The sequence below is a fragment of the Cyclopterus lumpus genome, chromosome 9 (genome assembly GCF_009769545.1).
Source record: "Cyclopterus lumpus isolate fCycLum1 chromosome 9, fCycLum1.pri, whole genome shotgun sequence".
Lineage (NCBI taxonomy): Eukaryota > Metazoa > Chordata > Actinopteri > Perciformes > Cyclopteridae > Cyclopterus > Cyclopterus lumpus.
In genome coordinates this window covers 11,970,495-11,983,402 of record NC_046974.1, presented here as the reverse complement: position 1 = coordinate 11,983,402, position 12,908 = coordinate 11,970,495, and the positions used below count along the sequence as shown (strand labels likewise).

At 40.8% G+C, this 12,908-nt stretch overlaps 1 protein-coding gene across 2 annotated transcripts; it reads left to right on the top strand.

Annotated features, from left to right (window-relative positions):
• Positions 1–612: 612 nt before the first annotated feature.
• elmod3 (ELMO/CED-12 domain containing 3) lies at positions 613–10,817 on the top strand. 2 transcript variants are annotated; one of them, XR_004609986.1, is made up of 14 exons: positions 614–685; positions 1,661–2,482; positions 3,203–3,274; positions 3,371–3,445; positions 3,533–3,602; positions 3,967–4,029; positions 4,154–4,242; positions 4,792–4,915; positions 5,053–5,175; positions 5,425–5,555; positions 5,856–5,932; positions 6,034–6,161; positions 6,941–8,047; positions 8,097–9,412. XR_004609986.1 is itself a non-coding variant. In XM_034542087.1 (13 exons), the coding sequence occupies exons 2-13, from the start codon at positions 2,378–2,380 to the stop codon at positions 7,180–7,182; spliced, it is 1,299 nt and encodes a 432-aa protein (XP_034397978.1). In that variant the 5' UTR covers positions 613–685; positions 1,661–2,377; the 3' UTR covers positions 7,183–10,817. The 2 variants fall into 2 exon arrangements, 1 of the variants encoding a protein (XP_034397978.1); XM_034542087.1 differs by having other exon boundaries at positions 613–685; positions 6,941–10,817.
• Positions 10,818–12,908: the final 2,091 nt, after the last annotated feature.

Genomic DNA, 12,908 nt, shown 5'->3' with positions numbered 1-12,908 from the left:
ACTTCATTCTTCTCTAAATAAAACAAACTTCAGCAAGCACGGTTCCAAGGGGCTGCCTTGTGAAATGCAAATCAAACAACATTTCTTTGAAAGAATGTCCTAGAGGGTAATAATTGACATCTGCTTGAAACCCTCCAACATTTTAACATAAGCAGATGTGAGCACAGTTGTTGCCACTTGGAGATCTTGTTCTATTGTTTGTGTAAAGTGAGGAGCAGAGAGATATTAGGGGTAGGAGACGGGAAATGATCCAGTGCAGTGGAATAAGCACAGGAATACAAAACAAGCCATCTGGCAGTCATATTGAATCCCTGTTACTGATGATAGCCCTCATACCATCTATATTTATAGTTTCATCCAGGTGCATCTATTTGTCTTTGACCGAAATAACTCCAAACATCAGCTGACATCTTTGTTTAATAGCATTTTAAAAGCAAAGAGAGGGGAACAAATGAATCTCTTTATTATTTTAAGGAAATAATAGTCTCTGTGCGTAGATAGAAAACGAGGTCACAGACGTCCTGTTCTCTGAGCCTATACTATCCGTGAGAGAGATGGAACAATGACGTAATGAAGCTACAGTTCGACAGGGAACCACAATTCCCATGATGCACTTGAAATTACCGTGGCCACTAGACGGGGGAAGGGAAGCTGAGATTGGAGGGAGAAACAGTCAGAAACTGAGGTACTTTTGAAATGCTTTATATCGCATTAAATAGTCGGACAGGCCACAGCACGCAATACTTTGTGGCGTTTCTTTAATATACCTTGTAAACAAAACCCGATTAATCTGTTTGGTGCTGTCGGATTTGTGCAGAGTCCATCCCCGTTACAGTTCAGTGGAGCTACAGCTAGCCCGTTAGTTAGCCTGACAGCTGGCTCTTCTTGTGATAGCGAGGTCTCGACTGCTGCACTGCACTTCGTAGTCATGACATAAACTGTCAAGCTGTTTGCTGCACGTTTTGGGCTGTCTTGCATGCAATCTGTGTAGGTGGTGCGTTCTCGGTCTGAGGGGAAGCTGTAGCTGCGTCTGCGTGCCTGCGGTTCGCTAGCTGACATATTTGCTAGCTTGTCGGCTTCTTAAAGATCATATTAGCTCGCGCACGTTCGGTTGCTCCTGTAACGTTCTAAATGTAAGCGTTCTTAATGTAAGCGTTCTTAATGTAAGCGTTCTAAATGTAATGTTCTAAATGAAACGTTCTAAATGTAATGTTCTAAATGAAACGTTCTAAATGTAAGCGTTCTAAATGTAATGTTCTAAATGAAACGTTCTTAATGTAAGCGTTCTAAATGTAATGTTCTAAATGTAAGCGCGTTCTAAATGTAACATCCTAAATGAAACGTTTTAAATTTAAACGTTGAGCAAGCTGTCCTCTGGACTGACTCGTTACATGTTTGTGGTTTTAATCTGCATTGCTTTATTTTGACATCTTAGTTTTAAATTAGATCAGGCTTTAACATTTCTTTCTTTTTTCTTGTTTTTTCTTGTTAGTGCCATTTTTTTTATTTTTTTTACGTTTGTGCTGTTTGGTATTTTAATCAATAACATTAAAATACATGAGCTCTTTATATGTTGTATGTATAACATCTTAATGTGTTAATGCTTAAAGTACATTGTATGGTAAATGTTTGTGTAGTTCAATCCTCCTTTTTGTTCTAGTTTTCAGATATTGTGTACATATGACAGCCCCTCCTCAGGACTCTGACCAAACAAGAACTCTATCCATGAGCCACATCTCACTGGACACCTTCACTTCTTACTTTGGATGTGTGCTGCTGTTTCATGTGAGGCTGAAGACATAACACAGCTTTGTGTCAAGGGAATTAAACTGCAACTGTACTGGTAACCTCGAGGTGTGTACTCGATTTGTCTTGAGTGCCAAAGAAATGAAGTGTCTCGGACAGGGAGAGCCAAGCCCTGAAAAGCAATGTCATTATCCAGCGTCTGTGTACGTCTGATGGGGCTGAGGAGTGGACCCACTGGCCAAGCAGATCTGCGGAGAAGAGGAAGGAGGCAGTTTTCCAGGAAACTTGTGCATTGATGGATAGCCATTTCCTTGTGTCGGCTCTTGTACACCGAAACCTGCACATTCTCGTCAGTGTACACACTCAAGTTTGGACTTTATAGTAACTAATAAAACCGAGCTGTCATCTCAACCACACAATCATCGCTATAACGCAGAAAAGGAAATTAATATGATGTGCACAATATGGATTTCTTCTGCAAGTGATAGTTTTGGTAAATCATACTTGTGACTATGGACATTGAATTCTCTACGTATATGACGAGAAAAGCATAGATATTTGCAGTCACTACTAATGTGCACTAGAGAAACCATGGTGGTCCTTGCATCAGCTCCTCAGCCCATCTCAGTCCATGACGACAGAAGCCTTTAGAGGCCAGGATCAGGAACACGCTCGCCAGCCAACACACAACTCATATGCAATGGAAGAAGACATTGACGTCGCATCCCACACTGAGGTAATATTATTTCACCTTGGTCTAAAATGTGTAACCCTTTAATCTCATTCCATGGATTGTGTTTCCAGCAACTTAACCATTAAAACATAAAAAGGTGCTGTGTTATCACTGTTGCCATGTTGATTTAGTCACCCGCAGGAAAACATCTTCCTTTCCTGTACCACACGGTTTAAGAGCTAATTTGTTTAAGAAGTTCTGTCACGTGTGTTTAAATTATGCTTAAGGTGAAAAGTTGTCCCTCTGCTTTAAGTGTAATCTTTGGTCTAGCTTGCTTGGCATGTTGCTATGGCAGCAGCTGACAGGGCATTTCCCTTATCCCCAGCTTGGTTTTCTAGCCGTAACATTAATTATTGCTCCCTGGTCTCTATCCTTGTGTACTGCTTTTTTTTTGTAAACAGTTGGATAAGTATGTCCCCTGCCTGGCTGCTGGCAACGTAACAGGGCAGGGACAGTTTTCCTCAAAGGAAGTGTACCCCCAAATTCCCGGATCTACCAACACAAGAAGCATCCGAATAAGACAGAATAAGTGAAGTGTTTCCAAGTGTTCAACTTCTGAGATTTAATTTGGCTAATTGTACTAACTTAGTTTTAGATTACAGTGATGTCAGAGCTACAACAAATGTGAAAATAAAGAAGCATACCATTTTTTTGAAAGCTGTGCTACTTTTACATTGTATACATGTCTGAAGCATCTGCTCTGTGTTGCTGGCCTCCTGTTAGGGCCTGAATGGTTTGTCCCGTGAATGTAAACCATTAGAGGATATCACCAATGGACACTCCAACCATAAGCCTGTGAGCAAAAATAACCTTCCGTTGATCCATTGCAGTTTGTTTTTCTTTGCAAGTCTTTTCTTTATTAATCGACAATTGAAACTTTTGTCTTCACAGGTCATGAATGGACTAGTAATTAGTCATAGTGTCAAAGACCAGACAAACGGCAATGCACCACTCAGGTCCCTGCCGGTAATTATAATGAATTATTAGCATCTCACTGCAACCAACATGCCCCTCCTTGAATGTATGGTAATCCATTATTTGGTAATTGTCCAGATTTCAGCACTGAAGCAGAATGGTCTTTTGCAGACCCTGGCAGCTGGAGCGGACCAGCCTCAGCCTGCAGGTAATACACACATGCTCTCACACAACCTCCCCTTTGTCTCACATCCTCTTCCCACCGGAATGTGAGACTGTGTATCCTAGATACCAGGCAGCTGCTGCAGGTAAAACCTCCCTCAGGAGGGCAGGTTGCCTGCTTGGACAGGGCCTCAGCGGTACACTCTGAGTGATGCAGGTCTGCCGGAGAGGAAAGATTTATGACTGAGAATTAATTTGATGGGTGTCGGCCATTCCACTATAGCCCATTGGCTGAGAAGATACTCATCGCCTATCTGTGCTCCTGGTGAAGTTTGTGTGTGTGTGAGAGTGTGTGACCCAGTTGGGTGTTTTAGTTTGACGTGTTACCTTATTTATTTAATTCTCTCCAGAGGAAAATGTGGAGTTGGAAAAGGCCCGAGAAGAGTGGGAGGCTCTGGAGAACGTCCAACCAGGTCAGATGCATCTTCCTGTATCACCTGTTTGCATTAGGATACTGATGGCTTTGTTGATTTATTTTATTTTTTTGTCTTTATGTTGGTGTTCTAAAAGATTAACCTTTTCCGTGATATCCTTCAGCTATCACTGAGGACTCAAACCCAACTCCACTCATCTCCTTCAATGAAGCTCTGCAGTACTTCCAAACCACAGACCTCGGGGACTTGCTGGTAAGGAACACTACTTGCACCAAATTCTTAAATGAAGCTGATATTTCAATAATGGCCAGCTCTCAAATAATAGCAGAAGTAGGGTATGTTACACCAAACAAAGGCTTAATTCAACAAAATGTATGTTTCCACCACATTTATTTTGCTATTTGCAGACTTTTGAGTTTGATATCACAGAAAAATATTCCCAGGGATGGGAAGGGAATCATATTCTTAAAGTTTGCATTAAAAGCAGGCACAAGCAACAGCAAATTAAAAACGTCATTTTGAAATAAATATAAAGTGATGACCTATCTCATATAAACCTGCGTCACTTGTCAGTAAGGGAAATAAATAATTTAGGGTGTGTGGGTAAGAGAGTGACTTGCATAAGTCCAGCCAAAAATATTATTATTTTAGTAAAATTAAATTGCAATGCTCTTTCTTGTCTTGCCATTATGATGCAAATATTTACATGAGATTCAAATGGATTACTTTTGAACTTGCTTAATAATTGTAATGATGGTGCTAACTATAGTATTGTATTTCTGCCCCAACCCCCATCTGTAGAAGAACATCCAGCCAACCATACGCAGGACAGGTCTGGCCGCTATTTCACATTTCCTCTTCGGACCTCCACGGCTGCACAGGGAACTCCTGGAGGAGAGGGATTTGGTCTTTGCCATCGCACAGTGTGAGTGTCTTTTCTGGGCTTGTTTGTGTAATCATCCCGCCATGTGTAAGATTTATGAGTGTGTCCAATAAACCGCTGATTTTCACTCTTGCATATATGTGTGTGTGTTTGTGTGTGTTTTCTTTTTCTTTCTATAGGCCATGTGGACAACAGCCAAGCAGTCCACATGCGTGTCCTCCAGACCATTTATAAGAGGCTGATTGGCAGCAGGCTGGACTGTCCTCGCTTTGGGGCGCACTGGGAAAACATTGGTTTTCAAGGTAAGAGACATACTTCACTACAGATAAAGGGGTTCAAGTCTGTTGATGTTCATACGAAAATGACCTTGCCAGTGAACTCCTCTTTAATATCACAATGTAATTGCAATACATGGTATTTCTACAGTATGAAATGCGTGATACTATATTTATTTATTTTAGAAAAGAGAGTTGTACATCCAAAATAATTGACAGGAAACATGACTCAATGTGTTGCATCGTCTCTGTGTTGGTTTGTTTTCTGTGCTGCAGGTACAGACCCAGCCACTGACTTACGTGGCACTGGTTTCCTTGGACTGATGCATACGCTGTACTTCGTGATGGACCCAGAGACTCTACCGTTGGCTAGAGACATCTACAAATTGTCACAACACCCTACACAGGTATCACCGGTTCGCAATTCAATTACCCATGTCAGCAGAGTCAGCTAATGTGTGCATGCATGTGTTTTATTCTGGAATCAGATTTCACGAAACACTTATACACCTCCCACTCCAGGCATGCTACTTTGTAGCTGACCCTGACCTTTGTCTTCCCTGCAAAGGGAACTAGAGCGAAAAAGAGAATTTCCCCTCAGGGATCAATACAGTTGGCTACAAAACAAGCTTGTTTTAGGCCTCGCTCTTGTAGCCTCCATAAGTATGTGTGGACCTACATTTCCTTTTCTATTTTCTCTGGTTTAGAACTTTCCATTCTGTGTGATGTCAATCAACATGACGCGCATCGCTCTGCAAGTACTCAGAGAGGAAGCCATGTCCAAGTAGGCCACCAATCCTCCATTTTAGCCTCTTGAGTATTTATGTGGTTTGCTGTCTTTGTCACACCGTACCTCTTCACTAACGTTGTCTTCGGTCACGCCAGGGAGTGCAATCGTCGTCAGCAAGTGGTTGGTGTGCTGAATGAGTTCTACGTTGCCACGTATCTGCACCTCTACCAACTGTGGAAGACCCAACAGAAGACCATTGTTGACTCTGGCTTTGTACTAAAAGGTAAAGAAAGTGGTGTACTGTTTCTGTGATCACAAGGAACTTTTAAAGGATGTTTGTTCATTTGTAATGAGAAGATCTGTCATTCTGTTACAGATGCATTTTATCCCGGTGTCACATGTATTGGAGTTTCTCTTCATTTCTTTTCTTATATAGTAATGCATCAGGAAAAGGGAACACATCAATGTCTGTTTACAGGACTTGGGCAGTACCACTGCATATATAAACTGCTGTATAACGCCTTTTCTGGCTCCAGAGGGAGCTGCCTGAAATCAGATAACGTATCTCAAGGGATCAGTACAAAGTGAGCATTGGTTGGGACTGTTTAAGGCTATCAGATCTACATAAGACACGACTAGCATAACACCCTGAAATCTCTAGTAAGAATAAGAAGAATGTGTGAAAATCTCCTACATTGTTAAAGAAGTGCTACATTGTTGGACTATTTTTTTACCTGTACATGTTTTTGCCCTGATTTTTAACCAGATTTAATCAGGCTGAAAGTTAAATGACAAGATCCAATGCACTCTTATATCTTTTCAGTTAAAAAAACAGCTAAACTGGCTGCTGGTTTTGGCTTGGTATTTATTGGACAGTTATGCGAGTGGTATTAATCTTCTCATGTAACTCGTGTTTTTAAAAAGACAAGTTTGACATTTTTGAGTATACATGAATCACGGGTCTTTGCATTGAACTCAACTAAACTTCTGCAGTCTAATTTTAACCACAGATTGTCATCACAGCATGAGTCCCACAATTTCTGTGTTTTTCTAACCCTCCAGAAGTGGAGCTGTTTGCCAAAAAGAACCCCAAGCAGATGCTGCGGCGACTAGAGGTCTTCCTGAAAGAGAGGCGGGCCGGTGGAATCCCCCGGGGGACGTCGCCAGACCCTCAGGCCCAACAGCCCTCTCCCACCCAGGGGGCCAGAGCTGGGACAGGACAGGGAAGCAAGGGAAAGGAGATGCACTTCACAGGAGTGTGTGAACTTCCGCCAGACATGGAGGGAGAGGCCAGACTCATCTAAGCTAGACTCTGTGTGTATGTGTGTGTGTGAGAGAGTGTGTGTGTGAGAGAGACAGAGAGAGAGTGTGTATGTGTGTGTGTGTGTGAGAGAGAGAGAGAGAGAGAGAGATCCTGTTTGAGTACTTCTATCACTGTATTTGTGAGTGGCTTACTCTCGGAGAGCTAAAACCCCACCAGTCCCTGATCTAGGACCTCCTATCTGAACCTATTTAAACACTTCCACTCCTTCAACTGATGCTGGGGTGCTGCACTTTGATCAGACAAAGCTTGAGAGTCTTTCAGAATTTTGTTTTATTAATGTTTAATTAATTTCTTTAAACAGAACATGCAACAGTCAAATATAAAGAGCTGATGCAGGTCAGAAACACAGTGATTGTTGCACTTTTCTGTGGATTTAGTAGCCAAATTGATAGCTGCCAAATTCTTGGTTTAACTCTACCTTCCTAGAAGTCCAAAACGCAGACACATTTGTCCCATAACATTGCAGAGTGGGGGAGCATGGCATGGAGCGCCTTCTTAACAAGCTTGGCGTTCTCTCTCGCTCTAACATACATCTCTATCACACGACCAAGCTAACGGCTCTTAATGCACTCCGTTAACTTTATAATATATATAACGTCATAAGAGAGAACTAAACCACTTTCTAGCCCTTCAACAGAGCAAACAAGAAGCAGGTTTTCTCTCAGCATGAGTGGAGAGCGTCAGATAGAAAACCCGGGGAGGTGACAGAATTGTTTGAGCAGGGAGAAGAAATTGCCAGTAGATGCTGTTCTCAAATATCTCACACTGTAGACTTTGAAGGTGTTATTTGCATTCTCTATTAGAGTGTGAATGAAATGTTTGTCATGTGCAAGAATGGTCCAGATGTGTGGAGGCATAGCCAGTTGTTGGTGTACTCATTGTGTCTGTTGCCAGGGGTCTGTTAGACTTAGTCCAGAGCTCCCACTTAATATGGGGGAATATATTTTATATAATTTAAGAAATAACAATTTTAGACCTTTCTGAAGGGACAGCTGTCAAAACTTCAGTTATCATAAAAGTAGTTCAGAACTGTCATTAAGCTGATGGCTGAGTGACCGTGAGAAGGGTTTTTATGAAATGTAAGAATGTAAGAAACTCCCCTGAATTTTCAACTGTTCCGTAGTTAAAGCCAAGGAGACGTTTCATAACCGAGTCTATGTGCTTGGTTTGGTCCCGACTAAAGTGGAAGTTCTGGTATGAGCTTTCTCCACATTCCGTTATAAAGCATGTGATTGTAATTTTATTTGACCAGTTAAAAATGTATTCCAGTTTGTGTGTGTGAGATGAGATGAAATGCTGATATTGATGAAGGGTGCCTCTTCTAGGAGATGTATGGTACAGTATGCAATCCCAGCTCTCACTCAATGATAATCAAAACGATAGTGCTGTGTGGCGATAGAAATCGTTCCTAACTTCAGGGTTTGTGCGCTTGTGCAAGCGAATGTGTTTGTATGGACGTATGTGTGTGTTGTATGACAGGAAATGACTACAGATGGGGTGCTTTCCTCTGCACACAATAAGCCAGCTTTACTAAGTACTTGATCCATCAAGCTGCAAAGACGGTACTTTTGTCATTTTAAAAATGGTACATAACATTTCTGAGGACAGGATTGATCCCAAACAAAGAACACATTCTTTGGTTTGCTTTTTAAAAACAAAAACAAATGTTGGTTCTGGACACAGCTGCAGTCAGCGGCTTTGTGGCCTGGGATGGATAGAGCTCCTCAGCAAAGCTGGTTCCTGCTTTGTGCTAATGTGAAACCGTCTCCCATCGTTGTAGTCTCAATCTGTAGCATGTTCAGGTAGCACTAGTACTGTAGCATCTTATAGCCTCCTCCTCTTCGTAAAGCTTGTTGATGTCATGTCTCAGTTACAGTCCGTAGTGTCAATTGGTGCGCAAACTGTTACTACTATAGCACATTTATTTTGTATTTGCATTAAGCCTCCTTCAGTAGACACACATTTAATTGGCGCAGTGTATGTTCTGGAGAGATGTGGGATAGGCTTGACATGTTATTGAGCTCAACCTTGTCTTCTAAGAAGGTAACAGTTAAAACAGTGCCTACATCCAGTGGAGCCATGTGGGGTAGAGCGCTGGTTTATCCTTGTTTCCTTTCTTTCTTTTTTTTTTCTTTCATTTTATCCACCGTGCCATAGTAGACTTCCTCCATTCATGTAACGCAGTAAACAGAGTTGATGTCTGTCCGTCCCGTGTCGTCCCCCCCCCCCCCCCCCCCCCCTAAAACACGCAGGCCTAATGGATATATACATAAACATACACAAGCATGTACATTTTCCATGTCAACATCTACTCAGATTGTTGTACTTTGCCATCTCCATTCTCGACCATATAACTTCAAAAGTGAGCTGATGTAGTTTAGCCAATTGTTTGCGAGTGTTTTGATCGAACAGGAAAATTTGCACTGTTGTAGATATTTGATAGTATGTGTGACGTATGCAAGAGGAAACAGGCCATCTTCAATAGCCATAATGTTCATTATCACCCACCTCATGAAACAGGCTTCGTGGAGTCCGATTCCCCTCCTCCCACTAAGAAAAATTGCACCATGGATATGATCTCACATTTAGTTTTATTAAATTTTAAACTGAGGAGCAGTACAGTGTATGTAAATCAGGAAGTTTGTATATAGAGAATTAATGATTGTAACTGTATGATTGTCTGTAGGGCATTATACTGAAACACATTGCTTACCTCAAGACTTGAGACAAATCTCTCCTTTCTCTCTCCTGATATTTGTTTGGCCTATCAGTCAGACTCTCTCTTTTTATGTTTCCTTGTACCTAGGCCTTCTCTCGTGCTAATTGGACATGTTATATAATGTATATTCAACACCTGAAGCACTACGTAATAGCAAACTAACACAAAAGCTGGTCAATGTTACGTGTATTCTATTTAAAGACACATTTATAGACTATATAGGCCCACACATCTACAGATGATAAAATCCTTTTTAAAATGATCTATATAATTGGCGGATGTTTACCATTTTTGAAATAAGATGGTTTTCTTGTGGCTTCAGTGATAGTACAGTATACTTTTGCTGTGTTTAAGTGTTTGATGTCCGGAAAACACCAGAAACAATCCGGTCTTACAGTCACAAACAAACAGTTCAATATATATGATTGTGAAGATATAGACTTGATAAGCAGTCATACTACGTTGTATGCTTTGAACTTGGTATATATATTCAGTATCCAAACAAGACCTAATTTATCCTCATATTACCAAAAGTCATATTTTCAGCAGTTTTAATAGATCATATTCTTATGCGTTGATCATCATTTGGAAGTTGTGACACCAGAACCAAGAGAAGAAGAAAAAAACGGGTTCTTGCAGGATGTCGGATGCTCTGAGATGTGTGGTGTGAAGTTCTGCTTCAAACACAATCACTTCTCAATATCCTGCGCTTTATATGAAGGTGTTTTCCTGTTGCCGTCGTCATCGTCATGTCCCTCAGAGCATTTTATGACTTTACCTTGATTGTAGAAGCCCTATTTTATACTGAGAGTTATTTCAGAATACAGTATGTGCTGTTGTACATTAAATGTATTGTATGGAGAAAGCTAAATAAATGCTGTTTAAAAATTAATCAATCTGTGTGTGTGTGAGTGGGTTATTTTGGCCAGATTAAACAACTAAGACTATTTATTGTTTTACTTCTGTTTCCTTTCAGTTTATTTAACTTTTTTTTTATTTGTGCAATGCACTTTGGGGAAAAAGTGCACGCTCTGAAATCAAGCTTTTAATTTGCACACTGACATTTTTTAAATAGTCAAAATTGCGTCTAATTAGTATTTTTGAATTGAGACAATATGGTTTGTAGTGGGCCCTCTTCTTTTCTAATATATTTTTCTGTAATTCAGCCACTAGAGTGCACACTTTGATAGATCTGCAACGAAAAGGACCAACGTTATAAGGACATCTTACAGTCTACAGGTGCTACATTATTCAGTGTTTTATGTATTGCAATACCTCAAAATACCATCATGTACACAATAGACTGGAGTTTGTTCAGTGGCAGAAGCTTAATGTGATTAACAATTCACAACATACCTCCAAATATGTGTCGGCTTAAGCTTTCAAAGCAGTATCAGCTAGCTCCTGTGAAATGTAAACCTAATCCTTATTTATTCTCCCTTTGGTTGTTTAGTTTCAAGTAAACCTTTCAAGTTTCTCTGGTGCTTCATCGTTAAAGTAGAGCACCGATATTGGCAGATTGTGTAGACGATCTTGAAAGTCTCACAGTCCAAGGCTCTTCAGTCTGGAAAAAAATATATTAATAAAAACCTCATTGACGCACTATTAAACTATTAAATTCTAGTAAATGTGCCTCCCCTGTGTTGCTATGATGCAATGCCACTGCAGTGCAATGTTGAAATAGTAGTAATGATCCGAGAAAAGGGGGATTTTGGTCCTGGGTCAAAAAATGTGGGATGCCTCCAAAGGAATCGGTGCTGCATGCTTCTACATCTGCGCTTAATCAGACTTGTGGCTCCAGTCCCATCGTGCCAGATGACTGTGCTGTGGTAGACCTGCTGAATCACAGCACACACAGGGTGGAAAACATCTTTTTGCCAACCTTTTATTCACTAATCTCTGTCGAAATCACAGTTCCATAAGAGGTTTTTCATATCTGCTAATACTTTTCCGTGCTCTCTGTGCTTGTATTAGCATTCTTTACACATGGTTTCAGTGGAGAGCAAAGGACAAATGCAAGACAACTGGAACTGTATCACTCAGGAGCCCATTAAAGGGTAAATAATCTAATATACAGACATCAGTTATGTGTCAGATATCCTGAAGGAGGGTTTATGTGTCCACATGCTCAGTGAGAGTGAAGGGAAAAGAGCAGGATGGAGGTTTATATGTGTGTTTCCATTTGTACCTAGTGAGCCTGCTGGAATACAGCATTGCTTCCTCTCCCTCTCTCTCTCTCCCTCTCGTCTTCCCTCCCCCAACTCTCTTTCTCTCCCTCTCTGATGTCATTGTTTCCTGCCCAGTAGATGCTGAAGCTCAGCTCAAGGCTGTGTGCACAGACCTTAAACGTATACTCTGTATAGGTTGTCTAATAGGGATGTCAGATCCATTCAAACCAAGCAAATTGAGCTGGTTTCTGTTGTCTGCATTGCAATTATGTGTATGTGCTCAGTGTCAACAGTTGTCCTATCTAAGTTAATGTAAGGCCTTGAAAGCTCATCTGCTCTTTGTGATCATGCATGGTGTCCTTTCTGACACAATGCACTCAAGGTTCTTGGAAAAAAGTCCTTTCTGACTACTAATAATTAAGAGTAATCACCATGTGAGTGACATGAAAGGTCCGGAATTCTTGTCTTCATGTCCTGGATTAGTATGTTTTGTCTTTGAGTTCAGCCACCACACTACCATTCTTGTGTACAATGGCGAGGAGGTATTCATATCCCTTAAGTATGAGCTGGAAAAAGACCATAGTACATGTGGAATTAATCTATTCAATGTACAATGCAAGCAGAACGGCTCATGGTCGTTTTATGTCAGTGGTGGAAAGTCAAGAAGTACATTTATTCAAGTACTGCAATCGATTACACATGTTGACACGTTGTACACCAATATAAGTCAGAGGTAAATACTTTTGATTTCTGATTCTGAGTCTTTTGACTGAACTACATCTAAGGTTATCAGTTACTTTCATATATAGGAAATACTTT